Source organism: Falco biarmicus, chromosome 1, assembly GCF_023638135.1.
Source record: "Falco biarmicus isolate bFalBia1 chromosome 1, bFalBia1.pri, whole genome shotgun sequence".
Classification (NCBI taxonomy): Eukaryota; Metazoa; Chordata; class Aves; order Falconiformes; family Falconidae; genus Falco; species Falco biarmicus.
Window position 1 is genome coordinate 43,029,194 of NC_079288.1, and position 22,599 is coordinate 43,051,792.

The 22,599-nt window shown below is 40.5% G+C and overlaps 1 protein-coding gene across 3 annotated transcripts in view; it reads right to left on the bottom strand.

Annotated features, from left to right (window-relative positions):
- Positions 1-22,599, bottom strand: part of ADGRD1 (adhesion G protein-coupled receptor D1) — a 161,040-nt gene that overhangs the window by 59,354 nt on the left and 79,087 nt on the right. For all 3 annotated transcript variants that reach the window (XM_056324881.1, XM_056324890.1, XM_056324874.1), the window contains 2 exons: positions 12,004-12,077; positions 9,949-10,072 (listed from right to left, as the gene is read on the bottom strand). In XM_056324881.1, the coding sequence (XP_056180856.1) occupies positions 9,949-10,072; positions 12,004-12,077 (198 nt within the window). The remainder of the gene's footprint in view (positions 1-9,948; positions 10,073-12,003; positions 12,078-22,599) is intronic.

Here is a 22,599-nt window from a genome sequence, read left to right on the forward strand (position 1 = left end):
CCAGGATTAAAGGCACGTTTTCCTACAGCCAGCCCAGCCTGATGGCTGCTTATTTAAAACTTTTCGCTGTGAGAGGAAAAAAAATCAAGATTTTCCAAATATCTCTGCCAAGGTATTAATTAGTATTTTTAAAAGCCCACGTCGTCTTTTAAAATAGTTCTGGGCAAGATGTCATCAAACAGTAGGTAATCTGCTCATTACAAATCTTGCACAGCAAGTTTTTAGTTCAAATGAAGCCTGAAGGAACCATGGCAGCGAGGAAGGACTCAAATTGTGAAGTGGTACCAGATTATAATGAAGTCTGGGGATCAGAAAAGCAGGTATCTGCAAGTTCTTCCTCACATCACTGTGTAACACAAAGCAGGGTGTGTTTTCTGCCTTTGTTTCAGGCCTAAGACTTGCAGTGTTTCCCAAGAAATGCTAAAAGCTCTATTTACAGCAGATTACCCTCTGTGAAACTGAAGGAGCTACTCTTGCCCATACATCTAGGACTTGCACATCTGTTCCCTACTTTCTGTTCCAGCAAAGGCAGACTCACCCTGTTCTCCAACTAACAGCAAAACTGAAGTCCATCAGAGAGTGCTATGAGGAGAATGAAACCCAGCCTGGGTCCAGCAGGCTCTTGCCGGCAGAGAAATGATGATCTCTTGCCAGGCTTCAAGTCTGAGATTCTGCAGAGCAGCTGAGGATAATTAAATACCCAGCTCCCAGTAAAATTCAATGAAAATCAGTATGTCTGCCTCTCTTATCCCAGGCTTGGGCTTTGACTCGGAAACATCGATTTCGATTCAGGACTGCGGCTAAACTGTGGCCTGCACTGCAGCCAGCAGTCTCCACATACCCAGTCCTGAATATCCCCTACACCATGCTTTGGGAAGAAAGGGCATAAAAAGGCCAATGCAGACACAGACTGAACTCAAGAATACAGAATGACTAAATTTAAGTATCTCCATTGAAGATATTCAACAGAGAACAGGGATGGATAAAGGTGCAGTACCATAACATTTTTATGCAGCATGGGGAAATCCTTTAGTCAGCAAGACGACCTAGCTGCCAAATGGCTCGGTGCTTTCATTTTCACCACAGAAAAGAAGCCTATGTTATTTTGTTAAGTATTCCAATTAAAATAGGGTCCTGTTTCATGCTCCTCAAACAAAAGAGTTCTTTTGACCATTATGGCACTCTTAAATATTTGTCCTTTTCCAAAACGAAAAGTCTTTTTTTGTTCTCCTCTGCTGAGTGAAATTCAGTAACTGCCAAACAATTCTCTAAGGAATTTGAGGCATTGTTTAGTATCCGTCAGCATTAGTCCAGTTTTTTCCATGTAATTCTATGGGATTAAGGACAGAACCAGAAAGTCTCCTATTTTCTCCCATCAAAATCAACAGAGCTGTACTGGCACAGGAATGGAATAGCAAAACAATGAACAATGGTTCTGAGTTAAAAATCAAGAGATTAGTGCTCAATTTTCAGGAAAGAAGGGCATGAGCATAGTGAGGACAAAAGAAATATGATGCACAATCATACTGTGAAGAGATCAGCAAGATGTATTCCTCCATGGGGATAACTTTCAGCGCAATAGAATTGGAGGGGGAAGCAGAGAGAGTGAGAAAGAGCAAGGAAAGTTTGCAAAGCGATGCTAAAATAAACACACAGGCTGATTTATCTTTGTTCATCTGATGGGTAAGGGCTGTCTAAACTGTCTGTAGAGATCTCGTCAGTGAAATAAACTGTCGATGGTAATAAACAAGGACCAAAAAAAATGCAATGCCTATCCAATTTTAAAATATGCAACACAAAAGAAAAATTACTGGACTAAGGCATTATTATCTTTATGTTCCCAGCAATGAAAAGCATGCTGAGAAATGTAATTATGTTAAAATTACAAAACAGCAGAAATCAGAGAATGCCACATTATTTCCATTTCATTGTCCTATTAGAGTATATAATCTGAGCCTCAGCTGGCTGAAAAATTTAAGAAAAAAGGTTACCATTTCAGACTGCTATTTTAATGCCCCCTGAGTGCAACGTTTGATTAATAACTGCAATATTAGATTTAGGAGAACAGTGCTTCAAACTTAGAAATTACACACCTATCCCCCATATTTTTAAAGCATTTCACAATAGTAGGACATTCTGGAAACAAACTTTATAAGAGATGCACTTTGTTTTCAGTCAGCCATACATTGTCAAAACGTGCAGACAAACTCAGCTATAACAGTGAAAAATAAAATAAAAACACACACATTGTCGCAAAGCAGAAATTTAGGATGTCTTTCCTTTTTTAAATAGAACCTCACAGCCAAGTCACCAGGCCTTTTCAAAATTCTGGGCTCTCTAAAGATGCTATGGGTTGTCTCTATACCTCCAGCTGCAAGATCAGATGTTTTTAACTATTTTCCCCTTTATAAATGCTTCTCTGCTTTCAAGCCCATTGGTGAGCAGCTTGAACTATATTGATTGATCCTCCCTTCTGAATTATGGAACAAGAGCTACAAACGGGATGAAAATCAAAGCCATTTCTAGCTTTATAAATGCAAAAAATGTGTTTAAAAACCTGAACAATTTCTACCACAGATTGTATGACGCTATTACTTCGCTGGAAATGTCCATCCACATGTGAACTTTATAGTAGTCATTTTTATACCCTCGCAGCTGGAAAAGACAGAAAGAGGGAAAATGGAGGAAAAAAACCCAAACAAACACAATTTAAGAGAATGGTCTAGGAGACATAAATATTATAGTTTTGTTCTGCATCGGTTACTTGGGGGAGGGGGACCCAAACCTCAAATTCTATTTTGCTGTGGGAGACAATGATTTCCCCTTTAAAGGGATTTTTGAACTTGGGGTCCCCAGGTGTCCACCATCCTTTTGCTAAAATGACATTTATGTGGCAGATGGTACAAATAGCCTGGCATGCTTTGTAGTTGTTGGATCACTATAAAAATAAAAGCTGCCAGATGGCTGGCATGTTTCCTGGCAGGAGTATAGGGGCCCCACTGACTGATGAGAAGAAGTAAAGCTGCCCAAAATAAAATAATAGCATTTGAATTTTCTTTGGAGTGCTTTTGAAATGCAGCTTGCTCATGTTGGGTTTGATTCCTGCTATCGAGAAAGCACCTTGTGACATCCCTCCGTCTGTCTACCCCAGGGAAGCATTGCTCATGTCTCCCCTACAGACGTCACCTGTGCCTCCCACCCCAGGAATGGGACCTCTCCACCATTTCCCCTCCAGCCAGAGGTACCACTGGGTGCTGGCTGCAGGAGGCAGCATTGCAGGCAGAGATCTCCCCAGGCTCTGCACCAGCAGAGGACGGCTACTTGAGGGAACACCCCATCTCCCATCCCGTGCTCTTCCTATCCAGGCTCCAGCCTGCGGCACAGCGGAGGACTGTTGTACTATATACTACAAGAGAACCACCACAGGGAGCATATCACCCTGGATACCCTCTACTCAGACTTTCTCCAGAAGCAGCAAACATAAACCAGTGTAAACACATCAAACTAAATGGATTATTTATTTTTCCTAAAACAGCTACATTAATGCACTATTGTCTCCCTAACTGTAACATTGCAGGGCAGCTGGCAGTACGGGTTTGTTCTGACTGCATCAGACTAAGCGAAAGCTGGAAGGAACACTGTTCTGTGCAGCAGGGAAGGACAAGGACAGACATGAACCCCCAAGAGCGCAGCTTTAGCAATGATTTGCTGTAAGGGACTTTTTTACTCTACCTCAGTTTCCCCCATCAGAAAGAGATGCTTGATCAGAGCAATGAGCTTTCCAGAGGAGGAGTACACAAATTAGTTAATATCTGCACGATGCCGAATGTCTGACTGACACATTTTGTTGGGGAGAATGCAATTGCAAAATTTGATCAGAGTTGTGAAAAGACTTCTCAGCTGAGTTCCCAAATTCTGATCATGTGCTGACCGTAATTACATCTGTGCAACTTCACAAAGGCAATCAAGGGTTGAACGTGTCCCTTCAGGAACATTCTGCTCATCTTCAGTCACATTTTACCTTCAATTAACTTATTTAGTCATTTAAACCAGTTGATGGTCACTAATATCCAAAACTCCAAATAAGTGCTACCATTTCTCAAGTTAAAACCAAACTCATAAATGAATCTCAGCAAGCAAGCATGAATTTGGGCCAGCTGTGATACAGACATAACAGCAGAGTGATAAAAACACAAATAATTTTGGCATTCCACGTGGGCCAATTTATCAGCAGGCTAACAGGTCAGTGCCAGGCTGACATCTGAGCACCACATGGTTGCAAGTTTTTCCAAGATGGTTATTTCATTCCTGAAATAAACTTGTTACAACTGCTAATCCCCTGCATCACTGAAAGTAGCTAAACTGCACACGTGTACCTCAAGCTAATCGGCAGTATTGTTCATACCAGCCTTTCACAATCACTGTGACTTTGTGTTCAAGCTCTTGCTGAAACTAGTGTAGAATTCAACTACACTTGTAATCCGAGCTCAGTTTTAGTTAATTCACAGCATTCAAAGTTCCTTTTCTCCACACACCACTGTATAGCTCACAGATATCAAAGAAGAGGTTCATTTTGTCACATTTAAGCTAACATTCCAGAATTTAAGCTTTTTCTTTGTGACTTCTCTCTTTCAATTTCTTTCTCTGAAATACTGGAATAAAATTGCTTTTTCATCTCTGCAGATTTCGGTCTCTGGAGATTACTTCCAGCTGGCATACTGCAGAATAGTGACAGAATTAATCTAACCTGTTTTGAGCAAAGATCAAGAAGAAAAATCAAGAACTCACAGCTTGTTCCTAAGAACTTTCTTGCATTTCTATGCTTCCTGGAAATTAGACCCACCTGACAGTCTGCTCCGTAAACATCTAACCATTTGTCAGCATTCCCCTTCTTACAATACTTTTTGTGTTCAAGAGAAAGCACTGTCAGATGGAAGATATCCTGCAATTTTGTTCTTATGAATGTCTCACAGAAACAAAATTAAATCCATGTGAGACATCGTAATTCTTCCCCAAGCCAGGTGCATAAATCATTAACATAGTTCTGTACCTTATAATAAAATCACAATGATAAGAATATTGAGACTATATAAAGACATTTATGCCCACAAGAAATGCACAAACTGTGTAAATATATCGAGAAGTGCTGGATATTGGTAAAGGTGTGGAAATGACCTGGATCGGTAATAGTAGGGAGGCGCTGGGACAGGTTCAAAGTGCATCAAAGCTGACGAGGTCTGAATCATGCTGCTGTTCTCTAAGTGGAGAAAGCTAGACTTGGCCACATGAAGGAACAAAGAGGAGAAGTTAAGCAAGGAGATTCTTGCTTGAGTTTAGCATAACTTAGAAGAAAAAGTCACCATCCTTGGTAAATAGTTATCATACAAGCTCAGCGCTCTAGCCAGTAGAAATGCTCACCACAAGTATTTATGTGGCAGGTTACTTCTGAGGAAGGTCACTTATTTTCAGTATTCGTTGCTTAGAGACACCTTGGCTTTCTCTGAAATCAGACAGTATGCCATACTCTCCAGTTGTGAACAGCACTCTAAAAAATTGCGGTGTCTCATGAATGGAAAACGTATACTTTTTCCTTTTTTTTTTTTTTCTTTTTTTCTTTTTTAGTGAAAAGGAAATCAATCTCATGAAAAGGAGCTGCGAGAATCAGAACACTTATCACATTGAACCGGTGTCAAGAGATCATGGATTTCCACATCAACAATGTTCTCCCCTAGGGATGTTCTCCCAGGTCCGATGCTGCTGCATACGTACTGGTCTGTATTACTTCTCTTTAGAATTGTCAATATCCCCTTCTTTTTTTTTTCTTTTTTTTTTTAATTGTTTTCTGTGCCTCTGCCTGTCTTTCTGCAAGGGGTGGCAGAACTATTCATGCCTGGTTTTGCTGTTGTGCTGACTGGTGCATTAGGTTAAAGGCTGTTACAGTGCCCTTGGAGAGGATGTCTGCCTGCTCGGGCTACCCTCAGAGCCGCATTCATCAGTACCATGCAGAGAAAGGGAAATGATACTTTGCACAGCAGAATGGAAGTATAAAGCACCCAAAGCAGAATCCCCATGAAGAATGAAGTCATGGTTTTGTACCAAAATACAGCTTCTGATGAAAAGCTCTCCAATTTTCAGGCAATCCATTTCCAATAATTTATTTACATTTTCATGAAAAGCAGATCCCTTTTTGTAAGAAACAGGCTCTAGACAAAAAATAAACGATCTGTCAAAAATAGTGTTTATGTCAAAAAATTTCATCCAGTTCTACTTACAAGACCACAGATATATAATTGCTATATAAACAGAACTATTCAAATGTGGGCAATTGCATACTCCCACCCTCTCTTTTTCTTGTCTCATATTATCTGTGGACTTCATTTATGAAAAGAAAAATAAAATATACAGAAGTTCAAGACTGAGTACAACATCACTGCAACAATTCCTTAGAGCACTGACAATCTAGTATTTCAATGGGTGGTTTATATGGGCCCTTTGAACCTTGGCTCATGAATTTCAGCACGTGGTGAATAAACATGTAAGTGTGTTTAAATCCACAGCATTTTAACATTTACTGAACAGGGTTCCAAGGACGCCTGGGTGAAGTTTCCAATTGTCTAGTTGATTCAGTAGGCTCTATTGCTTAGACACGTGCAGCAAATACTTAGCAAATGTGTTAGGAATTTGCAACTAAGCATAGTGTGCTTGTATAGCTCAAAAGCCAGGAAGATTGTCTTTGCCCAAATCTTAACTTCATGCCAATTGCACAATGAAGATAGCATTTGTTTTCACTGGTTAAAGGATCATAAGATAATCCTGAACAGTCCATTTAAAGGGTGTGTCTTTGACAAAGATTTTGGGATGAGATTTTCTGATGAACTCTGAGAGAGGGACTACTTAATAGCCAAACCAGAGGAACTGGAGTCAAAGCACACTGACGGGATGACATCTTTTATTGGCTTCTAAGCAGCAGCATCACTTGAGACTCCCCATGGGTCCATGCTCATTGCCACCTTGCTGTAACATTAAGCTAGTGCAGGTGATGGAGGGCAGGGCAAAGCAGGCATGTCAAGGCGTAGTTCAGGGTCATTACTCTGCAGACCTGTGAAGCCAAATTTCTCCACGCTACAATGCACTTATAAATTCTGCCAGTTGAGGTGCATTCAAAATTTGGTTTTAAGTGAACTTTAAGAGGTTAGAAATGAATGTATCTTTTCTACCTAGCCTGCACACTCCTCCATTGAAATCTGCAGCAAGCATTTCAGATTCTCATGGATTTGCACTAGGAACATACAGACTCTGTACTGGAAATACTTGTCTCTCACCTGTAAGCATTTCACTTTTCTTGCCAAAAATTTATAAATTCCCTTCTTTTTCTGTTCAGAAATGGGATTTTAGGTGGGAGGGGTCAAAATACAACAGAAAATGATGGGAATTAAGTTTCATTAAAAAAAAAAACTAAACTATTTTATCCAGACTTTTACAATACTATGTCACATAAGGAAGGCTTTTATGCATCAAAGTGACTATCTGTGTATCTCACACATCCATGTAACACCTCAGCAGCACTTTCATTTTGTTTTCTAAATTATAAAGGAAAAAAATAAAAAAGCAATGCAAAAACATTCTGCACAAACTTTGGCAGATGCAAATGCATTAGACCAAAAAGTTAAGTAGGGAGAAAATATTTAAAACAGAACCGTTAAATGACTTTGAGGAACTGGACAGTACATTCACATCCAGCCTTTCCTAGTTATGCATTTCAGATCTCTTTAGGAAAGCTTAATTCCAAAAACTTTCATATGAAGTATCTTTGATCTCCGATTACTAATACTGCGTAATACTAAAACTTATTGCAGCGTCCCACTAATCGTGACAATCTCAAACCTATTTGTTTGAAAGTCAGACCTTTCAGAATTATTCCCCAGTGGATAGTCCACTAATCTTTCAATGACATTTAATTGGTGGATGCCTTGTTTAATCCTGGCTAAATCTCTGTACACTGCTCTTTAAACCAAGGTTAATAATTGCCGTTTCTCCCATGCTACTTTTGTCTCACAAGATGAGAAGCTCTTCAGGCAAAGCTGCATTTTATTATCAGTACAAAGAGTACCTAGAAAAATGATACTTGGAAACCAGCTGGGGTCATGAGGGCCATTACAAGTAATTAAGGTAATAATGGTTAGATAAAAACTGGGTGACCCGAACAAGCTACCCCAAATCTTCAAACCGTTTGACTAATACAAAGGGCTGTGGGTATTAATCAAGCTCTTTGGATAGCTCTTTGTTCCAGACTGTGACCCTGACTTCAATGGCATTACACTATGTAACCAGGATTACCAGGTGAGTAGTTGTGCTAACATTGTTACTGAATCACTAACTCCTAATAGCAGTCTGGAATGATTTATTCCTCAAAGAGACTGCGGTGCTGCTCAGTGATATAACCCTAACTAGAGCTCCCTTACACTGTAAGCTAATTTTTCTATCTATCTGCAGGAACCTCTGTGCCGCCCTCACGAGCACATGCAGCCTATCCTGCAGCAGTAGCTGTCTCGGCAAAGCTGCTGCCTAAAAAAGGACCAAACCCATCATTCAAACCAATTAACAGGAGCCTGAGACATGGCCAATATAGTTGGTGCATCCGTGCCAACAGCGTTGACAAAAACCCTCTAGCTGTACCACAGAGGACACCACGCTTGTTAGCAGCACACAGTGATAAATGTGACAGCAGGACTCCTACTGTCCTACTGAAGCTCTTCTTCAGTCTATTAATTCACGTTATTAGGATGGTGTCTGTAGAAAGCTGAGAATGTGCCAGACAGTATAAATTTGACAGACAGTTAATACACTTTTCTTTAAATGTACAGTTTGTAAATTATTTATATTATACATTCAAAATTTATTAACCAAGGGCTGTCTGGAGCAAGGCTTCATCAATATCTCCATTGGATCCTCCCTGACAGTAGCACACCCAAATAAAACAGTAAAAAAATATATTTCCCATGCTTATGGAAGTGCTGTTTGTCTGCTAAGATCCAGGACGGGATTGACCTTGCTTAGTGCTGAGTTTTGGAGAGGGAGTCCTCCAGCGGAAACAAAACAGCACTTCACCAGCAAGGAGCTGACACTCTGCTCCATCTCTGAGGAAATCTGAAGGCATAGCAAGGTATCATGAAGAGAAGAACATGTCTAGTGAGGAGAGCAATGTGTTTGCCATCCAAGCTTCATCTGAAACCAGTGATGAGTATAAATAGCAAGCATAAGGTCCTGGGTAAACAGGGAAAGTGTCATATTCCAACTGCAAAGAGGCTTGATAACTCCTTGGACAAAGGAACCGAGCATAGTGAAAACTATATCTAAGGGGTTCAACTCCCAGCTCTAAAGCATCATTTTCTTTCACATGCTCCTTTTCTACACAAGCCCCTGCTCGGCAACAAGGTGAAGAAAGAGCAGCAGGGAGGCACTTGGAAAGCTGGCAGAGACAATGGCAGGGGCGAGCTGGCAGCAGAGTTTATTTCACATGGACTTCAAGCTCAGCTATTCATATTCCACCAATCTAGTTACCAAAACCCTTAAACAGCCACATCTTGGCTGTCTGTCTTGAAAACGAATTATAAAAGCCAGGATCATCTCTGTACAACGTCCTCTAATACGCTGTATGCTTTTCCTGCGTAGTACTTTTAAGGAATCATGTCAAAAGGGTGAGAATAAAGTAAAGAGAATTCCCACCCACCTCAGACGTGTTTCACTTGTTGCTCCATTTCAGTAACCAAAAGTTGCAGAAAATACCAAGAAGTATTGTAATATCATCGCAGAAAGCAAGATGTGGAGTAAACCTGAGTTGGGCAAAAAGTTAGTCCGATTCCAATCACTTACTGATGTGGTGTGAGGATGCAACTGATGTATTTATGCTTTCATTTTTAACAGATTTACCCCTATGCTTAATCTCACCTTCAGAGGCACCACTTGCATCAGAATGGCAAAGTTAGTGAGGTGGTTACAATGACACACTGAGTAGTTGAGGTCCCCGCTCCGGCGCACACAACCTTCATTAGACCAAACACCAGTTCCATTGCTGCAAAGCACACAAAAATGGAACATAATCTTTATCAAAATGCATCTTACACAGGCTAATTTGATGTGCATTTTAGTATACAGAAGATAAAAAGGTTTGAAAGCCATCTTGGGCTGGATCATCCAAAATACTGCTATGTCTTCTCAATTTCATCATGAAAATAGTCATGAAAAACACTGGAACAGGACCCAGGTCAGACCCCTACATGAGTGTCTCTAGAGCTTCCTTCCCAGTTTTATAACCAATGAATGACAGCTACATTTTTTTGCTTTACATTGTGTAGCGCATTTATGGTATTTCACCTAGATCCAAATTTCTGTACGCTGAGAACTGTAATATCAGACAGGTCAGTAATCTCACACAAGTCGAAAAGGTCAACGTTTCATATCTGCTGCCTCTCCCTTATCCGCTGGCACACTCGTCCCGTCAAAGCAATTCAGACTGATTGAATGTGATTTCTAGTGACCCATCCATGCCAATTCTTTTTTGTCACTTCATCCTCAGGGGCAGCAAAAGCAGCTCCTGCTCCAAGGGGAATATGGCTAGGCTGGCTGCATGGCCTGGGCCCAGGGCTGCGCACAAAGTGGTCCTCATGAGCCTGCCTTTTCATGGGGCCAGGGAAACCCAGAACCCCCTGTGCCATGGCAGCCCTGCGGTGGAGTGGGGACACAGAAGCCACAGGCATGCATCTAGGGGGGCTCCATGGGCTCAGGCACCGTAGGTCACCCTCCCAAAATGCCTGCTTCTTAGCCATTTATTACGTTTGATATTATTCTGGGTTCTGAAGCTGGACTGAGTGATCTGTATTTTTCTTGGTGCTTATTATAAAGATAGGTATTACTCAACTCTTCTTCTGTCCTTTGGGACCTCCTTAAGTTCTCAAAGGGAGTCTCTTGTAGGTCAAAAACCAACTGCTTATTCTTTAACTACCATGCGCTAGGGAATAAGACCATCTTGACACAAAACTCATTTGGAAGCACAGATTTCATATTTCAGTTTCTATCCTCAGGCAAAGCCTCAAGGGCCCGAGCCCCAACGGAAAACAGAACGGGAACAATGCCCTAACCGTATTAATTCACTTCAGTAAAATCTGTTTCTAATCTGTCGTAATTTGTGAGTAACCATAACAACAAGTAACTGCCAACAGCTGGGACAGTTCAACATACTTGAAACAAAACTTCAATAAAACAATTACAGTGACCTTCCCATGTGCATGCCGGATAGCAGGGAACACAGCATTGCGGGCCACTGCTACATCAATTAGCTTATACCATTATGGCTCAAAAACTGTTAATCCCCATTAAACTCAAAATTCACAGTTTCTATTCTTTCTCAATTAATTCAGTAAGAGCAGCGTGATTGGAAATAAAACACAGATGAAATATATTCAGAGCTAAAAAACAAAGAGCTACTGATTTTCCATAGTGCCTATTTTCTGAGTGAAATTTAGGGTGGTATTTATTTCCTTTATTTTCTGATTTGCATTCAGGGGCATAGTATTTCTCCATTCTATGCACTGGCCAAAATTTACAGCTCTGAAATACTGATCTCACATGATGCTGTGACACAGGCACAGATCCAGTGAAAGCAATAGCTCTGCTGGAGGTTTGCCATCTTAAAACATCCAAGCATCTGCCCAAGTGGACATACTCATAAACCAAGATAAGCACAGTTTGTATCAGTCCGCAGGTGTGATTCCAAAATTTTTCAGTCTCTCAGTTACCTACCTAACAAGGGTTTGTGAATAACAAGTCTCCTGTTTATGGTAAGAAGCCACTATCAGACTGTGTTTTTTGTAAACCAGTGGCTTCATTTCTTTCACTATTTCCATGAATGAAAGAGAACAAGAAGAATATAGGTAACAAATATCACCACAGACTAAATGTAATTTAATTAAACCAAGTTAAATAATTTGAAATTACATAACATACCTGTAGTCCAGAAACGCACAGTAAAGATGAACTCTGTTACTCTTATTTAGTGCTTGGCTGTACTGTCTGGGAGTCTGCAAGAAAGAAAATACAAACCCTGAAGGAATGCTTAAAAAGAACTAAATTCCACCATTCAACGACTTTAAATTCTCATTGCTATAATAACTTCAATAGACTTATTCTGGATTAACACACCATAACTGAAAGCAAATTTTGTCAGTCTTCATAGATTTACAACGAACTCCACACATGCAAAGGCTGATATTCAGTCTGGGATTAAACTCATGTCACTTTAAATCTGTGTCTCATTTAAGTAAATAGCAAACCTGGATTATTTATTGTATATAAGCACAAATATATGCACTAATTTTTACAGGACTGGGGTGTTATTCTTCAGCATATATTTGGCTTTGTTGGGTTTTGCTCTCATTGGGTAATAAAAATCTCACATTTTAGGATTAATAATACTGAAATATGTGTATTACAATGACCAACTCACAGACATTTTCTTCCCACAACAGTGATTATTTCAAAACAAACTGAAAGAACAATGCCATAATTCAGGATTTTAACACACCTTAGCATTATAATCACATCATTTCTATCTTACATGAACAGATCTAGCCGCTAACTCAATCTCTTCCATTCAGGAAGCTTTGAGACTCCATTCTCCACTCCCGTTACACCAGCTTTGTGACAAAATAATCCAGATTATATTGGAATGAAATAACAGATAAAATATGCAAAATAAGAGGATTTCCAGGATCTGTTCAATCCTTTCTAATACATAAATCCCCAAAGTCCACATTGTGTTAGACCCTACCTTAAGGCACTTTTTTAATTACAAGAGTCTTCAACATAAACAAATCACTGGTGAATTAACAGCCCTTGGATTATTGCAACACAATTCTGCTGTCAAGCCAAAAGATAACCAAGTATTTATTTCCTTGTTTTAGAGAAAGAAGGAAAAAAAAACCCACTGCCTGATCATGCTGAAAAAACTCAACCAAGTACAATAAGTCCCTGATGCAATTTTCCTTCTCCTCTCCCACGAGTCCAACAACAAGTGTCAGGCACAAGGTAGCACAGCTCCCTTCTCACCAGTGATAATAAACCGTTTCTGCCTAAGCCAGGACATTCGCACATTCATACTGGATTTCCACACACTTCAAGTATCTATACTGTAGATAAGGCCATTTACTTCTTCTTAACTCACATCTCTGGGTAACGTAAGTGGAATTTCCTTATCTGCCTCAACAACATCCCCACACAATTTCTAGATCCTTGACCCACCCTGTTTTCCCTAAGCCTTCATTGTAGAAACAGCTGAGACTGCAGGTCAGGCACTCACAGAAGTGGAGCTTCATGAAGAGGAAAGACTGCCACTTATCTGCCAGGGGCCTCCATTGTCCTCTTTGGCTCTGGTGACATCCTGTAGCCTTTTTCCACAAGGGGAGCAAAGGAAACAGTGAAGCCTCACAGCCTTGCAAGCGTGCCACAGTGGGAAGTGATAATGGGACAAGATTCACAACCTGCATCACCAAGAAATATCTTACTCATCTAACCCCCAATCTGCTCATGCCACTTACTTTCCTGCTGTGCTGAAAGATGCAGTAAAACCAAGTATATGATATTGATTTATTGATTAATACAGAGGAGTGTATTAATCTCACCTGTGAAAGCCCTTCCTCATCGCTGTCTGCCCTGTGAAGGCCCCATGCAAGGCTTCAGCATCAAACTGGTACGGTCCCTGCTAGATCCATCAGTTCTGAACTTCCCATTCCTTTCAGGAAGTGCCCCCCCACAAACCTCACCTTTAACAATGGCAGGGGTCCTGTACACCTGCCAAACCACCTACGAAATACAGGGTGTCTTTAAGAAACTGCTTCCTTCACTTAATCCCACCTCTCGCTGCTCAAGAGCGTTCCTGAAGAACACTAGTTCAGAAACTACAGAAAACTAATGATCCATAACCCACAGCTGGAAAACCGCCTGCTGCAACTGCAGTTACTTTGGAGTTTTGCTGGCAGAGTTCATTCTGTTTTACCAGCAGCAAGGGCAGGCAGCGTAATGCTTGCCCATTATGCTGTATAATGTTATGTCCATCATGTCTATAGCTTTCCTGAAGTACGCAACTGAAAGAATCCACAGTCAGTTTGTATTTCAAATTACTTCACTTCCATGGCAGACAAACACTGGTGGAAAGGGGCGGGGGGGAAAGAGATCTGCTGTAATAACAGCTAAGATTGTACAATATCTGTCATTTCTGATTTGTAAGATATCTCTAAATAAATCTTGATTCTTAATACACCAAATGGAAAGGGCACCGCAGGGTCAGGTTGGAAGAAGATGCAGTACTTCAGTTGTGAATCTTATTACACAAATAAAACCCAGATGTATGTTTTACCCTCAGTTATCTCTGACAAGGGAAAAAATATTGGGTTTCTCCATCTTTAACTCTTAAACACAGATGTCACTCATTAGACAAAGAACTACACCAACAGAGGCTACACAGTCTGAGCTGTCCAGAACTGTGTGTGTACCCACATGGAAAAAGAACAGATAAAGAACGCATATACAAGAAGGGTCCATAGCAATCTGCCTGTTTACTTCTCTTATGCGTCCCATGTTTTGACACACATGACATAGGCCTCACAAGGATCTTCCGTGCCATTTATGACAACTGCATCAAATATTTGCCTTCTCAGACTTCACTGAAAGTTCTGCAACAAAACCGTCACCAGAACAGAGAGCCCCCCAATATATAGCAAACTGGATACAATAAGGAATAAATCCTCTTGTGATCTTCAACGGTTCTACTTCAAAGCACTCCCTAACCTATGAAAAATGAACTGACTGTACCTCAATACCGCATTTCTTAAGCTAAACTGTGTGACAGCTTATATGGGACTTGGACAGTGTAGCACTGAGGATATCGATTTCATGACATCGATAACAGAAAGTTTAATATACAAGTAGGCTTTTACACTAAAAGATTAAGTCACTTAAGTATTTTTATAAAAGCCTGTGAAAGGACAGTTTATGCTTCTTTCAGTAGTGTGGAGAGGGAAAGTACCAGCACGCTAAGTAATCCAGGATCTGTGCATCAGTTCTCCCTAATCTGGGTTCTTTACATCAGTCCTTCTGCGTGGAGAGGGGTACAAGCAGTTTCTTCAAAGAAAAAGAAATTAAGAAATGTTTTCCTCATTAAAAGGGGAAATCAACCTCTTGTCACTGAGAAAGAATGGAAACTCTATGTCTGCCTGATGGCGCAGGTATCTGGAGGAAGGACTGTCTCTGTTTACATCAAGGCTGTTCAGCATCCCTTACACTAACCACTGACCCTCAGTAAATTAGTCAGACTTACAAGCAAACCACAAAAACTCATTGTATGATTTGAGAGCATATGGAGGATACGCATGGATGTGTGATGGGGCTACGGTACTTACACTGCTGGGAACTAGGCACAGGGCCATGGCTTGTGGGTGAAGAGGCCAAAAAAGCAGGGGGGGTGGGGGGGGGGTGGGGGAGGGGGTGGGGCACAGCGGGGCCGCTCAAAGGACTGCTGGAAACCTTCAGGAAAAGCTAGTTGCAGGAAATGTCATGAACACAACAGCAGAAGAAAAAGAGTCAGCCAGCTGCTGCTGGGAAGGCTAGCCAAGGAAGAGGAGCCAAGAAGAGGGTGGGGTGAACCTTTATGAGATTAGCTTGTTTGTCCTCTCCTCCCCTGAATTTAAAAAGCAAATATTTAGCTGCATAGTGGTGGCCACCAAGGGAGGAGGGTGTGCACCTTCTAATTCAATATGTATTTTTCTCCAATGTGAAGGACAACTCTGTGGGCCAGACCTGCCATTGATCTAAACTCAGCAGCTCCAAGCCCAAAACATTGGGTGTTGGACTTCTTGTCCAAAGCAGTTGATAATCTACTCTATTAAGTTAAATTTGGAGTTCACTTGCCTGTTTCAAATATACAGTGTTTTGCCTAATTCAGAGATTTTGAAGCCTTGTCTTCTCAATCTCCAAGAATACCATGGATTATTTTGAAGGTGGCAAGAAAAGGCACCAAGACAAACAAGCCTCTTGTCAGTATGCCTGTGTTTGTTGTGCAAGTCCACAGCCCCGCTGAAATATTCTTACAGGTGTATGAACCAAAAGCACTTTTAATTCTGGTTTATGGATCAAACTGGAGACAAAATGATGCTTCTAATTTAAGGATATCCTGTCCTGACTGTGACATCCTGTTAGCATGACCTGTGCAGGGCCACACGGTTTACTGACTTTCCTTTCCACCTTATACGATCTACTTCTAATTCCCTAGAAAATTAAAACTTTAAGGTACATTCATCTGCTCAGTTCCCTGGAAAAAGACAGACAGACAGAAAGAAAGAATAATCACCTGTTTCTATAGTGGCTTCTATGTTTTCTTCCAAGCTGTGAGAAAACTGCATTGCAACAGGCCTTGGGCTTAGACCACTCAACTGTTTCAATTTAGAGTCTGTTTGACTGATTCACCCCAAGATGTAACTAGCATATGTAATGAAAACAATGTTACAAATTGTACAAAAAATAATTTAGCTGATGAATAAGGAGTTTCAGTGTGTTATGCATAAAAGCCAGACCTTTAGCTGCCCCACTGTTGTCAGAGCTATGCCAACACACACTGAAGCAAGAGCAAAACACTGTAGGCTCCCAGGGTCAACACAACAGCTCACTGAATGTATTTCTTAATCTTACAATCATACAGTTAAAAAAAAAAATCCATGCTATCACAAAGGGTGCAAGAGTGAGACATACAACAATATAAAGGAAAAAACCAGTGAAATATCAGAGGCTATAAAGACATCTGAAATTAGAAAATGTTGCCATATGTAACCAAACATGGATCAGGTTTGATCCTTCCTTTGTCTAAGATTCAGAACAGTTGATGCATCAATTTCCTGTAAAAACACTGTTAATCAAATACTGCACCAATAGCCTTCCTTAGTTCTCAAGAGTTCTCCATTTAACAGCTGCTGTATTGGGCAAGCAGTGTGAGAACAAAAAAAGTAATGAAAAAACCCATGAGCAACAGACTGAAAAATATCTTGGCTACTCTACTAGACAGGGACTTTATAAAGAGAGAAAAGAAAGGAGGGGAGTGGATGAGGAAATTGTCCTGGTACTTTTCTTTTCATTATTTATTATTGTGCATAGAAAAAAAAGAATTGTTACTTCTGAACATCTACAGCATCAGAGGATTTTGCTATTTTTCTTAGACTAGAAAGTCCACATCCCTTTAGAATAAAAACACCGTCCTCTTAACAGGATCCCATCTTTCTTATGGCAGCAAACAAGGGGTTTCATCCAACAGCTGCCAAGACAACATTCAACCACTTACAGATCTCAGTGTGGGCTGTCAGGCACTGTGCATCTGTAGGACAGTTCCTTATAAGCGACAGGAACTGAAACTATTACTTGGTGCTCACCTTTCTTCAGCTTCTCTCTTTGACCCACTTCAAGTTACCTGCTTATAGCACAGATAGGCTTCATGGCACCTAGAAAAGCTGAGGCAGTGATTGCTGAATGTATTCTAGGTGCAATGTCATGACAGCATTAAAAGAGCAGTAGCTGTTCTCTCTGTTTGGGTGCTAAATAGTATAAAAGTTATTCCCAAACTACTCAAGGAAAGCTACCATTTTGGCAAAATTGAGTTAAAATTATAATCTCCCTAGACACACATGCATAGCTCCCAAATGGCTTTAATTTTACAGCTAAAAAATCCCCATCCTAACATAGAAGTTATATTCACATAGATCCCTCAGACAGCTAGCACGGCATCAGTGGGTCAGCACTGAGGCCTGGACTCAGGAATTTCTGAGCACAAAGTACCTTGCTCAGCCTCATTAAGCCGCGTATCCTCTATAGACTATGCTTCCATACATTCCTCAATTTCAAAGATCTCAAATATATAACAATATATTTCTTCCCTTTTTTCTTTCTCTTTGGCCTGATGCATATGGGCATGATGAGCATTTTGTATGTATTTGTAAACACGAGGCAGTGACAAGCAGTTGCATGCCAAATTCTTTCAGCTTGGAAGCCAAAACTATTGAAGATGCAGTACCACAGTGTAAAACCACGCCAAACTCCCATTGACTGCAATCTGGATTAATAATATTTACCATATTGTTGTAAATCATGATAATAAATGGAAAGCACAGAAAGGTTGAAAAATAGCCACAGAAAGAAGAAGGTTCATTTATATTAGAGATGCATGGAACTGACTTCAATGGAAAGCATGCACAAATAGAAACTGCAGGATAAGGACCTTTGAAATTCAATTTGGGCAGCAACCTACTTACATGAGTAAATATTTGATGTTTAAAAATTTTAAATGCCAGTCAGTGAGAAATGGGGCTCAGCATGGCAGCCTTTCCATAAGCTCCAATAAACACAGGACTGAACTGATGACCTGTAGGAAAAGCTGCCTTAAAGCTTAATTGAAGAAATTATTTCTCATGTCCCTTAAAACACAGCTCTGTTCCAAAGAAAGACAAAGTGCAAATATTAATATTCTCTCTCTAGAAATAGTCTCATTTAGGTAAATAGCAATACAGCGGTCAGACAGTTTTGATATGCCTTTACAGTTAAAACAGTACATCCATATGTAAGAAAAAAATTTACAAATACATAGCCCTCTAAACCTGCACATGATTTAGACATCTAAGGATGGACTAAGGAGTGCAAAGTTAAGTCACCGATACTGAAACACCTGGGACACGTCTTTGCACCACTTCAAGTTTTAGCAAGTCAATTCACATGAGAGAGCAAGAGCCAGTTTCCTTCCTGCGTGTTATTGATAGAACTGTTTACACAAAGCCAGGGTCATCAAACTTGTTGGGACACTGCATTGCCTCCAGATGACTCAGGGTGTAACCTCCAACCAGATATTACCTCTCCAAAATTAATGAATGCAGTCTGGCTCCAACGAGATCTAATTTAAATCAAGTAATTTAAATGCATCTCAGGGAGCCCATGTTGAAGCCGTTACTCATTGCTTAAAAGACCTTATTTTGTTCTTAATGTAATGCAAAGCCCAGCAGAGCAGCTTTTCTGCTTTTGTCATCTCCCCTCCCATCCGGCACACACTCAGAGCTACCAGGACTTCAAAACAGACAGAAGAAGAACCCAGCTTGATTGTCAGGGCTCAGGAAGCGTTTGTTTGACTGGCAAATAAATAAATCAAAGGAAATATATAATTGTTTTCATTGGTAGACCTACCCGAAGTGGAGACTGCTGAGAGGCCATAAACACCAAATCCTACGGGGTCGTTCTCACCTAACCAAGATCTCATGTATGTCTTTTTATGTTCTGATCTGTTTTACCGAATCTGAAGTTAGATGGGCCAGGCTGAAAGTAATCTTTGAGCATGGATGAAGCAAAGCTAACAATACAAAACTACCTCAAACCCAGGCATTTGGCCTGGTTCTTCCAGGAGAAAATTTTGTGAGGTACTACTTGCCAAAGCTGACTATTAATGCAACGGGTTGTCATATTCATTCCTCTGGTCCAAGACTATGTTGCTTTATACTACTTCTGCACTCCTAGGCCCCATGAAAACACCATTTTTAACGCAAATAAAGCCAAATACTTACAAAGTTGTCTGTGCAAACATCCACCAGCCTTGCAGTATTCCAGTCATGAACACTGCTAGAAGCTTACCAGCCTTTTTGGATGGGGGAACGAGATATTGTTTCAGGTTTTCCCCACCCTTCTTACAATCAGCATATTAAAGTAGATTTTGTAGTCACGCTGATACAAGTCCATGATACATTTCCAAAACTGCTTAGTAAAAGAGATGACAAAGTCTTTTGTTAATTTTTTTGTTTCCTTTTGCTCTGCTTTTTTCTGCTACTCTGCATTATTATATTAAAAATGTATTGCTTTTCTAAAACGAGAAGCAGATGTTCCTTCTATACACCCTTCCTTAAACACCTCTATTTTTCTTAACTTGTGTGAAAGTACTACTAAAGGAAAAGAACTGGTCTGATTGATATTGAAAAGCCTATTTAAAAATGGACATGTTTTCTGATCCAACAGAACCATAATGAAAGAGGAAAACAAAGCTACCCCTGGCCCCGTTCACCTGTAGTATTCTGACACAAGCTGAGATATTTCCCTTTGCCATACAACTGTCCAGGCTCAGCGCAGAGCTGCATAACAGGAAACAACGCCTAGGCAATGACAAGAGCTGTGACAGGGACCAGAAGGCAGGCATAAAGCATTATTATGCATCCTTAAAGGGATGCACGGACTAGAAGCATCTTTAAGAATACTTCTCCCATTATGCAATATTTCCACAATCCTTAGTTTCCAAAACAGTGCTTGGACTTTTCTTCCTGATGGCTTTTCTTTTTTTTTTTAAGAAAGGAAACATTTGCATCAGATGAGAACCATTCAAGACACTCAGATTTAGCACTGAAACTGCAGTTGTGATTCACAATCCCCACGTTACCGGGGTAGAGAGAATTTAAATCAGAAACAAGAAACTGGGACAACTCAGCACTAGCTGGATAGGAGCTGAGCGCTTTGCCTGTTGTGTCGCACAGCCCACGGATGGCAGCGGGACAGACAGGCAGCTAGCACCTGGGAGCATTTGCTCCAATTTGCACAGTATAGTCACCCACACCCCAAACAAGACATGCCTAGATCTTTGATAACTAGATTTCACAAAGCTCAGCTGAGACTGAAACCTCATAAAACAGAGATTCAGTACCTACAAATAACAAGCAACAGCAACAGCAGGAAGCTGCGCCAAATTCAGAAATAACGTGAAGCCACAAACCCCAACAGCAATGGCAAGTCTCACTGGCACTTTCTAGTTTCAGTTTTACATGGTACTTTGCCAAAACACAAATTAATTCTGAATTAGCAAACATCTCTGTTTCCTACAAGACTGAAAGTCATAATTATAAGAAGAATCAATCAATATTCACTCATATCTATTATGGAAAAGGCTTTAGAGACTATCTAGGCAATTTTTCACACAAGGAGCACATAGTAGTTAACCCAAGATGGATTTCCAAGTGAAGAATCAATATGTATAACCTTTTCTAAGTAGGTAAAAAGAAAAAGCACAAAGATGCTCTAATTTTCCCACATAAACACCAAACAGCCTGCGTCCTTATTTTTCAAGAGAACAAGGACTTCAACAGCCTGGAGCAGTGAAACATTAAAATTTCGTGTCCTCTGCATGATAACAACAGGAATAATGGACTGTTTATGGAATAATTGGGAATAAAACATTTATCTTCTTTATGAAGAGTTCAGTGTCCTGCACTTCACCTCCAAGAATAAAATTAGCTTCTGGGAATGGGTTACTTTGGGAGTCTGGGAACACAAGAGGTCTGATATGGCCAAGACTCACCCACGAAAGACAGAAGGCACCATGGGAATAGGAATACGGCAAGAGGGCCAGGGCTGCTCGTCCTGGGGAAGGTTCCCTGAGCCTCCTTTGGGAGCCCAGTTAAGCCAGTGAGGCTTGACCCAGGGCTCCAGCTGAAGCACAGTCCTGTCTCCCATATACACACCTGCATAAGCAAGGGCTATAGCAAACCCTGGTAAGGAGGAATAGAGGCGACAGCAAGAGCTAAGTGAGCACCCAAGCAGTAAGGTCTTCAAAGCACAAGCACAAAAATCCTTTTGCTTTCTGTGTGCACAGCAGGTAACACGACTCCAATTTGTGACACAGATATGCTAATAAGAATAAAATTGTACTCCTGAAGGAAAACGCCAGCCTCTTCAGATGTCAGAAGCCCCTTAGTCAGCTCCAGCAACAGTTTGATCAGGTGTGCATAGCATGCTTTGGGAAAAAACAAGATCTTCTAAGATATTCAGTTGGTTCATCATCATACATTTGTAGAGTCATCTTTGCTAACGTTTCTTTCTAAACAAAGAACCATGTTTTAAACGGTGTTTTGAAGATGTGATTTAATGATAGCTTTAGGAGGAGTTTTAACAGTTCACATCAGAAACAGAGTATCAAGCTTAATGGTAAAAATATTTACCACTCAGTACATTTGTTGCTAATACTTTCTTCTAGGACTGGATTTATATGCTAGTCTTTTCCATTCTCATTAAAATCCCGGCTATGCCAATGTTGCCCCTGAAAAGCAATGCCTCACATTCTTTGGGAATTATATGTGGCAGCCTTTGTTTTATATTGACCCTTTCAGCTCTTGCATTTCTTGACTAGCTGCTAATCGTCATTTATCCTTTCCCTGACTCTGCTAATCTCTGGGCAGTGGGGTGGGACAGGCAGTCAATGGAAGCAACGGAGTATAAATAATGACATAGTACAATAAACATTCCAGTTGCAATGCACATCTCATGACAAAGACTTTCAGAAAGATACAGTGCATGGTACTTCTCCAATAAGACTGTTGTAAGCAGACTGGAAAATATGACAAAAAATTTATTCTTCCTTAAGGCCAAGCTATTCAGGCCCACTAGATGAGATAAGGTAATGTTCATTCTGTGTAGCCACAAAGTCACATGGATTCAGGACACTTGTTCTTATCCCCAAATTCACTTTCCCCATATGACTTTTCACAGGTT